Genomic DNA, 18,301 nt, shown 5'->3' with positions numbered 1-18,301 from the left:
CTAATTTCGTTTTGATTATGTTTAAAGTTTTATCTAATGGTACATTTGTAAATAAACTGTTTATGTCAAAACTTACTAAAATATTATTTGGATTAAATTCAATAGTTGATAATTTGTTTAAAAAATGTTTTGTATTTTTTATAAAAGTGTCATCATTATTAGCAAATGGTTTTAGAATGTTTAATAAGAATTTTGATAGTTCACTACAAGGAGAATTGATGGTACTACAAATGGGTCTAAGTGGTATGTTCGCTTTATGAATTTTCGGCACTCCATAAAAATGTGGTGTCTTACTGTAGTGAGGTGTCATTAATTTTCTTTGATAGTATGTTAGATCATTTTTAAATTTGAATAAAGCTCTATATATTTTGTTTTCCAGTGTCTTCGTTGGATCCTTCGTTAATTTGCTATAAGGTCCATTTGTAATTAGATCTGTAATTTTATCCTCATATTGTATTTTATTCATTATTACAGTTGCATTGCCTTTATCCGCTGGTAGGATTGTTATGGAGTCATCATTTCTTAAAGTTTTTAAAGCCTTCATTTCCTCTTTGCTGATGTTCTGTTCAATTTGATTAGACTTTTCCAATTCAAGTTTACATAGTACCCTATATTGTTCTTTTTCATGAGTTGGTAGACACTGGGATATTTTCTCCACTGAGCTGATTATGTCTAATTTTGGAATAGATGGATGAGTAACAGCATAGTTTAAACCTTTTGACAATACCAAATTTTCCGTTGCATTTAAATGTCTATTTGATAGATTGACAACTGTCGTTAATATGTCATTATTTCTATTTAGGTTATCAAAAGTATGTAAACTATTTTGTTCTAAAAGATTATTAAATTTATTTAACTGTATATTTCTTTGTTTCTGATATGAATTTTCATAAATTATATGTAAACTAAAAATAATGTAAACTAAAAATCAAATATGTCAACACGCATGGGATAATGAACATAGAGTTCAGTGGAGAGATTCAAGTATAGTCCTGAAAGAATCAGATAGTAAAAAGAGAAAAATCAAAGAAGCGGCTCTAATTATGCTAAATGAAACCAATTGTGTCGCAAATTCCTCGGTAGAATGCAGTAGGATGTGGTTACCCATACTGAAAGAGGAAGTCAATAGAAAGAAAATACCAAGATTAGTAAGTCAATAATATCGAGCTAGTACATATTTTATATTTTAGTATTACTTATATATCTAGTATTATTAATAATATTTATAATTTAAACATGTTACAAGTCAGAATTTGGTATTACTTTTTGAGAGTAAATTAATGTAAGACCAAATACTTACGATGTCGGGATAGTATCACAGGTTTTTCCTGGTTTTCCCTTGTGATTTACTATGAAGTCTCTAACGCGAGAATTTTACTGTCGTTGCATTTGGTTGTCTTTTTAAAGACATATCACATGCTATAATTTTTTATGACGGATATTCTTGAGTTGGGGTTAATTTCATGTAATCGAATGAACTATCTTTCAGTAAGTCGTCCCAGGAACGCAACTCATAAAATATTGGCAATATCATTTTAAAGTCTTCTACTTTAAAATGTATAATATATGTCTGAATTGCCAATATAAATGAGTGAGATTAAATAAATTATTAGAAGAATTTTTTTTGCTTAGCAACAACACTTTAGTTTATTTTAGTAATATTTTGTATTTTGACAACGGCACCCGATTTGGGCGTCGAAACGTTAATAAAATTATTTTTTTCATTTTAATTGTGGCTTATTTCCCATATAAATAATTAATCATAAAAATGCCACAAGGAAATAGCTTCAGAACAACATTAAGAAACCGGTATGGGCCTATCGTGTGTCAAAATTTTAGGAAATTGGAAACCTTCTACGAGAAACTGGCACATTGTCAAAATTCAATAAAATTTTTAAGAAGATGTAGAAATAACAACATAATACCAAAGGGCTTGAGGTTACGGCCAGCATACTCAAGCAGAAGACTCCAAAATATTCTACATAGAGCCAGTTTGTCGATGATCCGGGAAAGGTTGCAATTTCACAGGTCAAATTTATTTTTTATCGAACAAGACATCGTAAGTATTGAAGATTTACTTTTCGGAATGATATCAAATTCTGATTTTGATCGAATTATTTTTAGTTTACATATAATTTATGAAAATTCATATCAGAAACAAAGAAATATACATTTAAATAAATTTAATAATCTTTTAGAACAAAATAGTTTACATACTTTTGATAACCTAAATAGAAATAATGACATATTAACGACAGTTGTCAATCTATCAAATAGACATTTAAATGCAACGGAAAATTTGGTATTGTCAAAAGGTTTAAACTATGCTGTTACTCATCCATCTATTCCAAAATTAGACATAATCAGCTCAGTGGAGAAAATATCCCAGTGTCTACCAACTCATGAAAAAGAACAATATAGGGTACTATGTAAACTTGAATTGGAAAAGTCTAATCAAATTGAACAGAACATCAGCAAAGAGGAAATGAAGGCTTTAAAAACTTTAAGAAATGATGACTCCATAACAATCCTACCAGCGGATAAAGGCAATGCAACTGTAATAATGAATAAAATACAATATGAGGATAAAATTACAGATCTAATTACAAATGGACCTTATAGCAAATTAACGAAGGATCCAACGAAGACACTGGAAAACAAAATATATAGAGCTTTATTCAAATTTAAAAATGATCTAACATACTATCAAAGAAAATTAATGACACCTCACTACAGTAAGACACCACATTTTTATGGAGTGCCGAAAATTCATAAAGCGAACATACCACTTAGACCCATTTGTAGTACCATCAATTCTCCTTGTAGTGAACTATCAAAATTCTTATTAAACATTCTAAAACCATTTGCTAATAATGATGACACTTTTATAAAAAATACAAAACATTTTTTAAACAAATTATCAACTATTGAATTTAATCAAAATAATATTTTAGTAAGTTTTGACATAAACAGTTTATTTACAAATGTACCATTAGATAAAACTTTAAACATAATCAAAACGAAATTAGAGAATGATAATACATTGGCAACTAGGACAAGACTAAATGTATCAGCTATAATGGAGTTATTGACATTATGTACCCATAATACCTATTTTCAACTAAACAATGAATTCTATAAACAAAATTTTGGTCTAGCAATGGGCTCTTCTTTATCTCCATTATTGGCTAATATATTTATGGAGGATTTCGAAAATAATATTATTTCTAAACAAAATTTAAAACCCACAGTATGGTGGAGATATGTAGATGATGTGTTTTCAATATGGCCTCATGGATCAGAATTGTTGGATACATTCCTGAATATTATAAACGATCAAGAAGAGACAATAAAATTTACAATGGAAAAGGAATACAATAACAGCCTACCTTTCCTCGATGTTTTGATCTCAAAGAAGGATATTGGATATGAGACTCAAGTGTATAGAAAACCAACACACACCAACAGATATCTCAATTACAAGTCAAATCACAACATCAACGTTAAAAAGGGAATCATTAAATCCTTATATGATAGAGCCAAAATTACTTGTTCTAACGAAAATTCCTTTTTAGCAGAAAAACAATTGTTAACATCTGTTTTATTAAAAAATGATTATCCTTTATCGTTTATAAATAAGGAATTGTCAAGATTGGATCGAATGGAACAGAACAACTTAGAACGGGATCCTACAACATTCACCAGAAATAATACGAGGAAAATATCAATACCATATATAAAAGGACTATCCGAGAAACTTAAAACAATAGGAAATAAATTCAACATTTCAACAACATTCAAAACAACAAACACATTGAGATCTATTCTATCTAAAACTAAACCTAACAATGATCAAGAAAGAACAAAAAATTGCATTTATAAAATACCTTGTGAATGCGAACAATTTTATTTAGGTGAGACATCAAGACCATTAGACGTTAGAATAAGTGAACATCAATCTTATATTAAAAATAGAGAATTTGAGAGATCTCAAATATGTCAACACGCATGGGATAATGAACATAGAGTTCAGTGGAGAGATTCAAGTATAGTCCTGAAAGAATCAGATAGTAAAAAGAGAAAAATCAAAGAAGCGGCTCTAATTATGCTAAATGAAACCAATTGTGTCGCAAATTCCTCGGTAGAATGCAGTAGGATGTGGTTACCCATACTGAAAGAGGAAGTCAATAGAAAGAAAATACCAAGATTAGTAAGTCAATAATATCGAGCTAGTACATATTTTATATTTTAGTATTACTTATATATCTAGTATTATTAATAATATTTATAATTTAAACATGTTACAAGTCAGAATTTGGTATTACTTTTTGAGAGTAAATTAATGTAAGACCAAATACTTACGATGTCGGGATAGTATCACAGGTTTTTCCTGGTTTTCCCTTGTGATTTACTATGAAGTCTCTAACGCGAGAATTTTACTGTCGTTGCATTTGGTTGTCTTTTTAAAGACATATCACATGCTATAATTTTTTATGACGGATATTCTTGAGTTGGGGTTAATTTCATGTAATCGAATGAACTATCTTTCAGTAAGTCGTCCCAGGAACGCAACTCATAAAATATTGGCAATATCATTTTAAAGTCTTCTACTTTAAAATGTATAATATATGTCTGAATTGCCAATATAAATGAGTGAGATTAAATAAATTATTAGAAGAATTTTTTTTGCTTAGCAACAACACTTTAGTTTATTTTAGTAATATTTTGTATTTTGACAACGGCACCCGATTTGGGCGTCGAAACGTTAATAAAATTATTTTTTTCATTTTAATTGTGGCTTATTTCCCATATAAATAATTAATCATAAAAATGCCACAAGGAAATAGCTTCAGAACAACAACAAAAAGTAGTCTATTGTAGACAAAATAAGAACGCAACGTATTTCTCAACACAAGAAACAAGATGATTCACAGTTTTTAGTTTATAAAATTTGTATTCTATAAATTATTTTTATGTTTCATCCCAAATGTCAAATTAGCGTTAACGTTATTACCGTCCCTTATTTCAACCTAAATAGCGGGACACGTTATCCGGTATTAGCGTAACATTCACTCTGCGCTTGCGTACATGTCAAAATAGCGTATTCCGCTATTAGCGTGCGATAAAAATGCATTTGCGATATCTCTCTAATGTCTTCCTTTTTGTGATTTGTACAATTACCAGTTCTTGACAACTTCCGCATGCAGCATGAAAACGTTTCTCCTCTTTTTAAAACATATTTTTGTCTACATTCTAATTTCATCACAGTCCAAAAGCATCTTGTGTGTATCACCTTTTCTTTCTAAACTTACACTTTTTAATGTTTCAATTCCACGTTTGACAATTACAATTTTTTCGTTATCACATTCTAAATGTTTTTCACAAATAAATCAAGAATTATTATTATTTGTTTCACTGTTCGCACTCATTGTAAATATTTACACAATTATTTTATAACAAACATATCACTTTTATTGATAATAAGTTATAAATTCAAAAACTTTGACAGCCGAAAACGATAACAAAACATTGCAGCGTGAACATTGCTCCAATTTTTTAGGTTATGTTCGTCTGTCGTCTACTGTGTTTAGGAAGCGTGCCGTTTTCCCTTTTAAGCAACTTTTTCACCTGTGTTTACGTGCCCCATATATTTTTACCTTTGTAATAGGCATGTTGTATTTATATGTAATATGTTATTCAAGCCTTTTTTAATATGTTCCCATATTTTCATTTAAAAAGAGACTTTCAGAAAAGAATGGCATCGATTTTATTAAAACATAACATTTATTTGTAGTTGTTTATAATAAGTGAGCTTTATTTAAAAAGTATTCTATGTATAAGAAAAATAGATACCGCTTTCGAAAGAGTATATTTTCAAGTACCTATGAGCATATTTTTAAAGTTTTTTATCAATTTTCAGGTAGTCAAAACGTAAACACATATTTTATTTGTCGTCTGCAATAAACTCAATTTCTGAGAGTTGCAACGGGAAATAAATTATTGGAAGTATTTAGTGAATAATATAAGACATTAAGTTAAGGAAAGTGATAAGAAAAAACTTTAAAATTGGTGAAATAGCATCGGAATAATACCAAGGACCTATAAAAAGTAAGATCGCTACAATTGATAAGCTTGTCTAACAGCAAAGCGTAGAAACAAAACCCTGACCGTTGAAATTGCGACGTTGCCGTTGTGAGTAGACTTTCGGGATAACCACAGAAAATATCAACGGATAATAAACAAACAAAATAAATACGGTAAACGCTGTCTTCTCTGCACTGTTGAGGTGGAAGACAGTGTTTGGAGCCGGAAAATGGAAAATTATCTGGAAAAATTAGAGAGTGATGACACACATCCAGAAGGAGGGTCAAAAATTGATCAATTATTAATAATGATGAGCCTCCTCACCGATGACATTAGGAAATAAAAAGAAATCAAAAAGAAAGTAAGGAAACAATAGAAAAGCTCATTACGGAAAACAGAGAGCTGAGAAAAGAAAATGCAGAACTGAAAAAAGAAAATAAAGAGATCAAGGAGGGACTCAGAGAAATAACAAAAAACATCGAAGTTATGGAAAAACACCGACGAATAAACAACGTAGTTATAAGCGGCCTAACAATAGACACATATGAGCAAGCACGGTTAAAAGAAAAAATCAACAATTTCATCAAACACCACTTAGGAATAGAGGTGAAAATAAGAAATGCTCACAAGCTAGGCGAAAAAACATGTCTAATTGAATTAGAAAACCAAGAGGAAAAAAGAAAAATAATGGAAAAAAAGTACAAGCTAAAAGAAATTAAAGAGCACAAGGTATATATCAACGAAGATACAACTATAAAATAACGAGATATACAGAAAACAATTAGAAACATTGCCCAGGAAGAAAGAAATAAAGGAAATGAAGAATGAAGTCAAAACTGGAGTAAAAAAAATATGGGTAAATAACATCGAATGGAAGTGGAACGACAAAGAAGGCACAATGATCAAAACAGCATCAAAAAACTAACAAATAACTGTACCATAGGAATAACGTTGACGAAACAAGCACAGAAAAAGGATAGTGATAATACAAAAAAAGGAAACAAGAGGAAAAAAACAAAAACCGGACCAAAAAACAAGAAAACATGTCGAAAAGAATACTTACTTTTAGGAACATGGAATGTAAGAGGCACATATGGCGAAGGTAAACTTAAACATCTTGCGAGAGAAATCGAAAAGTTCCAATTTGACATAGTAGCCTTGCAGGAGACGAAACAGCTGGGAAATGATATATTAGAAATAGAAGATACATTGTTTTTTAACAGTGGTGGAAAGAATCGAATATTAGGCACAGGTTTTATGATAAGAAAAGAACTAAAAGAAGCAATAGTAGAGTTTAAACCGGTATCAGACCGCATATGTACTATCAGGATCAAGGGAAAATACCAAAAAATCACCCTCATAAATATTCACGCTCCATCTGAGGAAAAAGATAATGATGTTAAAGAATGTTTCTACAGTGAACTAAACAGAACAATCGAAAGTATACCCAGATATGATATGAAAATTATTTTAGGCGACGCTAATGCCAAAATAGGGAAGGAAGAAGTGTTTAGACCGACAATAGGAAAGCATAGCAAACACAATGAAACTAATGAGAACGGACAATTTCTCATAGATTTCGCAAGAGAAAAAAATATGATCATAATGAGCACATATTTTGAAAGAAAAGAAATACATAAGGAAACATGGATATCACCAGATAGAAAGACCAAAAACCAAATAGATCACGTGCTGATTGAAAAAGAAGAACAGCAATGTATAAAGAAGATAAGAACATACAGAGGTCCAGATGCCGACTCAGATCATTACATGGTGGGCATCAAAATGAAACAACTGATACCAGAAAACAAAAACAAAATAAAGGTAAAGAAATATATAAATAAACCAATTCGATTAGCAACAAAGAAAGAGCAAGAAACGTATGGGGAAACAATGGAAAGAGAACTAAAAAAGATACAAATAGAAGAACGAACAGAAAATAACTGGGACATCATAAAGCAAGTAATGAACAAAGCAGCAAAAGAGTGTAATACACAGGAGAATAAAAAGAGAAAGGAGTGGTTCGACATAGAATGCCAAAACGAAATAGAACTAAGAAAATCATTAAGGATGGAAATGATAATGAAAGAAACGACAGAGACGAAGAATAAATATATAGAGCAAAGAAATAAAGTAAAGAGATTGCTGAGAGAAAAGAAGAGAAAACACGTAGAAAATAAGCTAAAAGAAATAGAAGAGAACTACAGAAATAAAGAAATAAAAAACCTGTATCAAGGTGCCAGAAATGAGAAAAGAGGATACCAACAAAAACCAATATTCGTTAAAAACAAAGCGGGGAATAATATAAGCGGTGAAGCAGAAATAGTAGAGAGATGGAAAGAGTATTTTGACGAGTTACTAAATGGCAAGAATAAGTCAAACCAAAGAGAATACATGGAAGCAGAAGAAGGAAATGAAAACTTAGAAGACATAGAAGATAATTCACCCAGCAAAGAACAAATCGAGGAAATCATAAAAGATTTGAAGAATAACAAATGTCCTGGAAGCGATAATATAACAGCAGAGATGATGAAATATGGTGGAAAATTGCTACATGAGTGGATATACAAGATCATAAAAGAGATATGGAGAATAGAACGGATACCAAAAGATTGGAAGGAAGCAATTATTTGCCCATTACACAAAAAAGGAGACAAAACAGAATGTAGTAATTACAGAGGAGTAGCATTACTAAATACCATATATAAAATCTTATCAAAATCCATAAAAGATAAACTTGAAAAAGAAGCTGAAAATATAATAGGTGAATATCAGTGCGGATTTAGACGAGGAAGAAGCACAACGGACCAAATATTCGTAATCAGAGAATTACAAGCAGAAAGCTATGAACACAACCTACCAACAATAGCGCTATTCATCGATTTCAAGCAAGCGTACGATAGAATAAAGAGGAAGAATTTAAAAAAGGCGCTTGAGGAATTGGGAGTTAGCAGAAAGTTACGCAACATGATACATATTACGTTAGAAAATACAGAAAATAGAGTCAAAATAAACAACCAATCATCAGACACATTTATAGTAAAGGAAGGAGTAAGGCAGGGCGATCCTTTGTCATCATTACTCTTCAACTTATGCCTAGAAAAAATAATGCGAGAAGCAAAAATCAATAGAGAAGCACTCCTATATCAAAAACGACACCAAGTTTTGGCATTTGCGGATGATGTGGTGTTGCTTGCAAGAGGAACAAAAGAGCTACAGGAAATAGTACAGAGAATAGTAAAAGCAGCGAAGAAAATGGGACTCCACATAAATGAAACTAAAACAAAATGTATGGAATGGACAGATGGTCAGTTCAGGAATGGACAAAAGCTTAAAGTTGAAGTAGAAGAAGGAACATCATATGAATTCGAAATGGTAGAAAGATTTACATACCTAGGAGCAATAATATCACGTAAACCGAATATTAAAGAAGAAATACAAGCTCGAATAATGGCAGGCAACAAAAGTGTACATGCGCTTAATGGAATGTTGAAAAGCAAGTTTTTACCAAGAAAGGCAAAAATACAGTTATACAAAACAACTATCCAACCAATAGTAACATACTGCAGTGAGACATGGACAATGACAAAAAATGAACAAAGTTTACTGGAGATCTGGGAACGGAAAATCCTGAGGAAGATATATGGAGGAATAATAAGGGACGGTTTATGGTTAAGAAGATCAAATAATGAGTTAAAGGAATTATACAATCAACCTAATATAATAGGAGTGATAAAGGCACAGAGACTTAGATGGCGAGGTCACATAGAAAGGATGCCGAACGCGAGGACTCCAAAAAGGGTACTAAACTACAACATAGCCTCAAAAAAGAGAAAAGGAAGACCGAAAAATAGATGGAAGCAAGAGGTCGAAAAAGATATGGAAAAAATGGGGTTAGAAGGTCAGAGAAGAAAAATGAATAACAGGAAGGAATGGAGAAAAATCACATACCAAGCCAGAGAAGATCTAGGTACCTAAAGAAAAGTAATAATGAAGAACGAACAAACTTTTCAAGCCATGGGCCTCTAAGGCCTTTAGTGCTATTATATATATATATATATATCAATTTTCAACAAAGATATTATTGATTGAAATCTTGAAAATTGACTTAAAATAAAAATCAAAAAAATATCTATTTTTTATCGCCATACAAATTTTTATCCTTTAAAGTAACGTTGTGCAATTTTAAATCTAAATGTTAATTAGCCATCTTAAAACTTAAATCTAAAAGGAATTTTAATTTAAATCATTATGTAAATTTTTATGACAAAAAATATATGTTGCTCTCAAAACTTGTATTAGTATATTTTAAAACATATTTTTCTAAATTAAATAATTTGTAATTCACAATGAAAATATATTCACGTTAAAATTGATATTTTTATAAAGGTATTGTGTTTTTTTCGTACATTTTAATGCTTGATAAATGCCCCAAATTATCGATTTAAAAGTTAGTTCATTTTAAAATGTGACATTTTTGTTGCGCGCGCAATTCAAATAAGCGCCCCTGTTAAGTACTTTAAAAAGGGCTATAGGTTAGAAACGAATCAAGATGCAAACAAAGTTTTTAGCTAAAATGTTAGGATAAAAGTACCTTGATGAATTTTAAATAAAAATTTTTGTTATTTATTACCTTATTTTTCGAAATACAGCATTTTTAATGAAAAACCAACCCTTATTTCCCTATTTTTGTAAAATGGAGGGGGTGTAGAATTGTAAACTTTTTTTATAACATAATAGACAATTTCAACTACCTGTTCCCAAATTTTCATCCTTCCTTTATTTTTTTTTAGGTCAGATTGTTCTTTGATCGGGCTATACACTGTCTGCCCATTAGCCCGATCAGGGAACACAAAATTTTACAAAAACCTCCAAAAAAATAAAGGAAGGATGAAAATTTGGGAATAGGTAGTTGAAATTGTCTATTATTATATAAGAAAAAGTTTACAATTCTACATCCCCTCCAATTTACAAAAATTGGGTAATACGGGTGAAAAAAATTTACTCAGGAGTGAAAAAATATACGTTCAAAATAGGCCCGGAATTGGATAAAATGACTAATTCTAAGCAACTTTTGTTCTATAGAGTTTTTTCACTAAGTCAATACTTTTCGAGTTATTTGCGAGTGAATATGTTCATTTTTAACAAAAAAAAAAACATGTTTTTGGACGGTTTTTCGCAGATAACTCAAACAGTAAGTAATCTGGCGAAAAAATATTCTTAGCAAAAATATAGCTTATAAAAAATTGAAAAAAATGGTGTATGCGTGAAGTCCGCAGACCCATAGTAGAAGCAGAGTTGTAGTTAATGAAAAGTAGGTTCTTCTTCGTCAAATTCCAAATCGAATATTTCAATGTGAAATAACCAGAAAACAGAGCATTTTTCTGGGAAAGTTCATTACTTTTTTAAAGTGTTTAAAAAAAGGTTTATTTTTGTTTAAAAAAAAACTTCTAACAATAAAAATAAGTGAGTTACGCTTAAAATATTGTTGGTCTCTTTTATTTTTTGGTACAAAAATCGCGAAAATCACCCTCTAATTAGTTTCCCAAATAAAATTAATCGTTACCGCTTCACAAGTTGAAGGGCACTTTAGTCCCATGAACTTAAAAAAAATGGGTTTAAAATAAAACATTTTTTTTAATTTGAAAAAAAAATGGAATTGTTCATGGAGTTAACTTAAAAATTATTAGTAATACCAAAAATCTTAAAGAGTAATCAAATGTACGTTTTGCTTTTCTGAATATTTTTACTGTTTTGTTTTCTTGTTAGACAAAAATTGGTTATGCTATGGCTGTTCAAAATTTGCCTAAACTCGTGATTAGTTACTCGTTCAAGCCATTTTAACTACAGCTTTTTCAAAAATAAGCACTTTGAACCGATGAAACCTACAGATCATATAAATAATACATAAGTAAAGATACTTGTGAAGTGGTAATAATAAAATTTATTTGGGATGCTAATTAGGAAGTGATTTTCGCGATTTTTTTACCAAAAAATAAAAGGGACCAACAATATTTTGAGCGCAACCACTGGCGAAGCGTCCATCTCACCATTGTTACCATTGGTAACAGTTAAAAATCTTGCAATAAATATTTTATGACTGTTATGAAATAATTCCATTTATATTTTTTACCAACAGAAATATTTGTTAAAATAGTACCTATTCAGTAAATAGCCAACTAGACGCACGAAAATATTGGTGAGATATGTGAATCCATTGCACGTTATTATATGCCGTTACCAATACTGGCAGTGGTAACGCAGGAGAAACCTCGCTATCGCTGGGTACTAGCTCGTTTCTGAAAATATTGACGGAGCGACGGCTCTGTTAGAGACAGCGTGGGCACGCTGTGTATATCAGTATTGTCACCATTTTGAGGATTGGTAACATTAGTTTAGTACCTATTACAGATTACAGTGTGCGTGCATTTAAACATGCAAGAGTGTTGCTACGTATTGCGTAATTGATCAACTACTTGAAAAGTTATTCTCCTTGTATATTTTTTTTATATATAATTTTGAAGAAAAAAAAATGATATTATTGAAAGTGGCAGAATTAAAATATGAATAAAAAATAGTTTTCAAAATCTATGCTTTTTCCTACTTGTTCATTTATTATGTTAATTTTATGGTAGAATAATATGTTTAGTTTGTTTATTATTTATTGTTATACCTGTTACATATACATAATTACATACATATAATTTGGGAATAGTGATTTGTTTAATTTTATCCCACAGAATTGAAAACAAAAACTTATAATTGGGAGGTTCAAAATAATTTTTTTTAAATAAATTTTTTTCACATCAGGTTTGGTAACACTTTAGAAAAAGTCACGCGTCGCCACTGAGCGCAACTCACTTAGTTTTAATGTTACAAGTTTTTTTAAAAAACAAAAATAAACCTTTTTTAAATACTTTAAAAAAGTTGAAATGAATTTTCCCCGAAAAGTGCTTCGTTTTTGGGTTATTTCACAGTGAAATATTCAATTTGGAATTTGATGAAGAACCTACTTTTCATTAGCTACAACTCTGCTTCTACTGGGTCTACATACCTCAAGCATACACCATTTTTTTCAGTTTTTTATAGGCTATATTTTTGCTAAGAATATTTTTTTCGCTGAAATAATTACTTTTTGAGTTATCTCCGAAAAACCGTCCAAAAACATGTTTTTTTCTGTTAAAAATGAACATATTACCTTGCAAATAACTCGAAAAGTATTGACTTAAGAAAAAAGAATGTGTGTGTACTTTGTACGCACGTAAGAAGATATTATTCTATTATATAATAGGTAATTTAAACGAAGTAAATATACTTAACATGTTATTTGTATTTTATTTAAAAATCAAACTAACTTTCTTATCTACCACTTTCAAAAAATTTTTATTAAAACATCCAAAAATAAAAAAAGAAAGGGTGTGTACTTTGCACGCACGTAAGAAGATATTCTTCTATTATATAATAGGTAATTTAAACGAAGTAAATATACTTAAAAGGTTATTTGTATTTTATTTAAAAATCAAACTAACTTTCTTATCTACCACTTTCAAAAATGTTTTATTAAAACAACCAAAAATAAAAAAAATATATGAATCGCCCAGGAATTGAACCCGCGTCATTCCAATATCAGAGCTAACGCATTACCCACTACTCCAGCGAGGCCCTAGGAATTGAGATGTAAGTTTCGGATATAATTTCACAACACGGCGACATAGAGTGTAAAAATGTTATGCTTACATAATATTTTATTATTTTACTACAGAGAAACACAAATCCAAAAACACAAGAATTATAATAAATAACACATTTCCTAAAAACACTAATATATTCTTTTAATGACTTATTTGCACGGTTACAGATACCTATCTTGAAAGATTAGCAATGAACTACATACTGTCACAACTACATACTGTCAGTGTCCGCAGATTTATGTACAATTTTACCCTCAATCGATTCGCCGCTAAAGAAGAATATCTTCAAAAAATATGAACCCGCGTCATTCCAATCTAAGAGCTAACGCATGACCAACTACTCCAGCGAGGTCCGTGTAATTGACATGTAAGTTTCGGATACAATTACACAACACGGAGACATATAGTGTAAAAATTTTATGCTTACATAATATTTTATTATTTTACTACAGAGAAACACAAATCCAAAAACACAAGAATTATAATAAATAATACATTTCCTAAAAACACTACTACATTCTTTTAATGACTTATTTGCACGGTTACAAATACATACATACCTATCTTGAAAGATTAGCAATGAACTACATACTGTCTGTGTACATACTGTCTGCGCAGGCGCACAGATTTATGTACAATTTTACCCTCAATCGAATCGCGCCTAAAGAAGAGTATCTTCAAAAACTTCATAGAACAAAAGTTGCTTAGAATTAGTCATTTTATTCAATTCCGGACTTATTTTAAATGTATATTTTTCACCTTCGAGAGGGGGGGGGGGGTTTTCCCCTCCATTTATGCATCTCGGGCAGCCAATTTTAAGTTAGAATTTTTAAATTTTGTCATGAAATTTGGTATGTGAGGTATAGAATAATAAATATCTAATATTTAGAACAACTTTTTCAATAGGGCTTTTCATCGATTGTCATTTGTTTCGAGCTTCTGTCATGTGTTGTATAATCTGTGTATAATATTAATACACACGGAGTATACGACATATGACAGCAGCTCGAAACAAATGACTGTGAATGGAAAAGCCCTATTATATAATTACTTTTTCCGATATCTCTAATGTGAAGCAAAACATCTAAAATTTACCCTGTTTGTGGAGTCGCAGTAGGCTGCGTTTAAAATTTATATTTCAGCTGAGTATCTTAAAAAAATGTGAACATTCAACAAGTATGACTGTGCAAAACTTCAAATCTGTATTTATTTGGATAGCCAAAATATATAGGGCTGTCTTCATCTTAAATACGAAACACTGTATATATTATTGTGTTTTCAATTTATCAATCAAAAGCAAAATGAAAATTAAATTAAATTTTTTTAAATAACGCGGGCACATAAATTTGATACACCCTGTATATTGAGATGTAAATATTTATTAGAATGTAGTTTGGATGTAAGTGGATTTCTCTTTTAATGAGCTTTCCGATGAACCATTAAAGACTTTTGTGAATAATTAAAGAGAAAATAACGATGTATTTAGATTTAAAATGGAAAAAGATTGTTTAGGGTAGAGGTAATTATCAATTTCTAGAAATTGATAATTAAAAGAAAGTTGGAAATTTAATATCTTTGTGTCAACCCGAGTGAATGTTGTAAGAGTTTCCACGAAAGTAATTAGGATGGTAGGAATAATTTTGAAAATGACTGTTTTGTTTGTCGAATAGAAAAGTCGATGGCTCTGATTCTTGGCAATGTGGAAGGGGAAAAGTAGTTTGAATGATTGAGAGAGTTTGAAAAAGAGGTCATTATGTTTTTTGGCATCGCTGAGGAGCAGTTCGACGTGTTGGTGGATAAGTAGTTATCAAATACCAGTGGTTGTTTGATAGTGGAGAATAGTGTTTGAAAAGTGGAACGAGAGACAGATCAAATTGAGACGAAATACCTCTTTGATTCTGTATTATTGTGAGAAGGAGAGCAGAGAATTTTTGGAGTTTTGTTTGAATCGAGTACGTGCCAAAAGAGGCCCGGCTTGTTGGAGAATTGGTTGCTGGTATGCTGATAGTTCTGAAGCTGGAGAACGGAGAGGGCTTTGATGAGTAGCCTTTAACATAGTCAACGAGGGAGAGCTGTTTTGGGTCACGAGAAGACATCAGAGTGAGTGAAGCAAAAGGTCAGTCAATTTATGTGAAAGAGATTTTTATGTTCGGAAACTAAATTTTTGAGTAATAAGCATATGAATTAAACTTCCAATATTTCAAAAAGTAAATAGTAAATATAGGTAATCTTGCAAATACATAAATTTGTTTTGTTTAGTTTGTTTTACCAAAGTCATCGGGAACAAACCGATAAATTGTTTTTTTTAACTATAATAAATTTAAGTGGTAAAAATTTCATTCGGACATCTGTGTACACAGGTTTTTAGATTCGATAGATTTCAGAGTATTGATTTTGATAAATAAAAGACAATTCTGTATTTTTATTTTAATATTTTGCTTTATTTCTTTTCCCTATTTTATCCCGATTAGGATCAACTAAGAGATACTGAACCCACGAGAGAAGATAAGTATAACGTGAGATAATTTGGATTTTTTTTAATAGTATAAAAAGGCACCCTGAGATTTTTTTATTCAATTTTTATGTATGATTTGCGACAATTAAATAATTAATCAAATAAATAATAATTAATATAAAATTAATAAGAAGCAGATCATAACAACATGGCGAGCCAACGTTAGGGCATTAAAGTATCTCTGGTTGTGAATTTGAAGGGAATAGGAAACGGAAAAACAGGTGAAGGAAAATTTATTTGCCCGTCGGAAAAAGTTGATATATTTAAAATTTTTGAAATATTTGTTTGACTTAATTTTTTTATCTAGGTACAGTTTTTACATATTTATTTTATTTTTGATTGATTTGGATTTTGAAATATTTAAAAATTTATAGGATAATATGATAACAAGAGAAAAGTGTTGTTGTCGAGAGAAAATCAAATTTTTTGTTGCATTTACTAATACTGATTTTATCTCAAAACAAGGCGGGGATGTTATTGTGTTTTCAATTTATCAATCAAAAGCAAAATGAAAATTAAATTAAATTTTTTTAAATAATGCGGGCACATAAATTTGATACACCCTGTATATTGAGATGTAAATATTTATTAGAATGTAGTTTGGATGTAAGTGGATTTCTCTTTTAATGAGCTTTCCGATGAACCATTAAAGACTTTTGTGAATAATTAAAGTGAAAATAACGATGTATTTAGATTTAAAATGGAAAAAGATTGTTTAGGGTAGAGGTAATTATCAATTTCTAGAAATTAATAATTAAAAGAAAGTTGGAAATTTAATATCTTTGTGTCAACCCGAGTAAATGTTGTAGAGTTTCCACGAAAGTAATTAGGATGGTAGGAATAATTTTGAAAATGACTGTTTTGTTTGTCGAATGGAAAAGTCGATGGCTCTGATTCTTGGCAATGTGGAAGGGGAAAAGTAGTTTGAATGATTGAGAGAGTTTGAAAAAGAGGTCATTATGTTTTTTGGCATCGCTGAGGAGCAGTTCGACGTGTTGGTGGATAAGTAGTTAGCAAATACCAGTGGTTGTTTGATAGTGGAGAATAGTGTTTGAAAAGTGGAACGAGAGACAGATCAAATTGAGACGAAATACCTCTTTGATTCTGTATTATTGTGAGAAGGAGAGCAGAGAATTTTTGGAGTTTTGTTTGAATCGAGTACGTGCCAAAAGAGGCCCGGCTTGTTGGAGAATTGGTTGCTGGTATGCTGATAGTTTTGAAGCTGGAGAACGGAGAGGGCTTTGATGAGTAGCCTTTAACATAGTCAACGAGGGAGAGCTGTTTTGGGTCACGAGAAGACATCAGAGTGAGTGAAGCAAAAGGTCAGTCAATTTATGTGAAAGAGATTTTTATGTTCGGAAACTAAATTTTTGAGTAATAAGCATATGAATTAAACTTCCAATATTTCAAAAAGTAAATAGTAAATATAGGTAATCTTGCAAATACATAAATTTGTTTTGTTTAGTTTGTTTTACCAAAGTCATCGGGAACAAACCGATAAATTGTTTTTTTTTAACTATAATAAATTGAAGTGGTAAAAATTTCATTCGGACATCTGTGTACACAGGTTTTTAGATTCGATAGATTTCAGAATATTGATTTTGATAAATAAAAGACAATTCTGTATTTTTATTTTAATATTTTGCTTTATTTCTTTTCGCTATTTTATCCCGATTAGGATCAACTAAGAGATACTGAACCCACGAGAGAAGATAAGTATAACGTGAGATAATTTGGATTTTTTTTTTAATAGTATAAAAAGGCACCCTGAGATTTTTTAATTCAATTTTTATGTATGATTTGCGACAATTAAATAATTAATCAAATAAATAATAATTAATATAAAATTAATAAGAAGCAGATCATAACAATATATATATGTCGAAATGATCATTTCCTTTTATAAATAATTTGGTTGTTGCTTGTTGCTACTATTCGTTGAATAACGTTATTCAAATGTTCCTTTTTTTATAAATAACTTTTTTTCATTAATGTTACAATTTGTCCTGGT

The 18,301-nt window shown here is 30.4% G+C and overlaps 3 protein-coding genes and 1 pseudogene across 3 annotated transcripts in view; 1 reads left to right on the top strand and 3 right to left on the bottom strand.

The window, feature by feature from the left end:
* LOC126887262 (zinc finger protein 883-like) overlaps positions 1 to 18,301 on the bottom strand; it is a 151,072-nt pseudogene that overhangs the window by 44,060 nt on the left and 88,711 nt on the right.
* The window catches only part of LOC126887273 (zinc finger protein 665-like), a 175,796-nt gene that overhangs the window by 122,394 nt on the left and 35,101 nt on the right, over positions 1 to 18,301 (bottom strand). The gene's annotated exons all lie outside the window — the stretch shown is intronic.
* LOC126887272 (zinc finger protein 233-like) overlaps positions 1 to 18,301 on the bottom strand; it is a 113,020-nt gene that overhangs the window by 59,915 nt on the left and 34,804 nt on the right. The gene's annotated exons all lie outside the window — the stretch shown is intronic.
* LOC126887260 (uncharacterized) overlaps positions 1,762 to 18,301 on the top strand; it is a 31,385-nt gene continuing 14,845 nt past the window's right edge. Inside the window, exon 1 of the mRNA XM_050654677.1 lies at positions 1,762 to 4,210. Coding sequence (XP_050510634.1) covers positions 1,769 to 4,210 — 2,442 coding nt within the window. The 5' untranslated portion in view covers positions 1,762 to 1,768. The remainder of the gene's footprint in view (positions 4,211 to 18,301) is intronic.

The sequence above is a fragment of the Diabrotica virgifera genome, chromosome 6 (genome assembly GCF_917563875.1).
Source record: "Diabrotica virgifera virgifera chromosome 6, PGI_DIABVI_V3a".
Classification (NCBI taxonomy): domain Eukaryota; kingdom Metazoa; phylum Arthropoda; class Insecta; order Coleoptera; family Chrysomelidae; genus Diabrotica; species Diabrotica virgifera.
The sequence above is the reverse complement of the archived record's forward strand: the minus strand, read 5'-3'. Positions and strand labels throughout refer to the sequence as shown.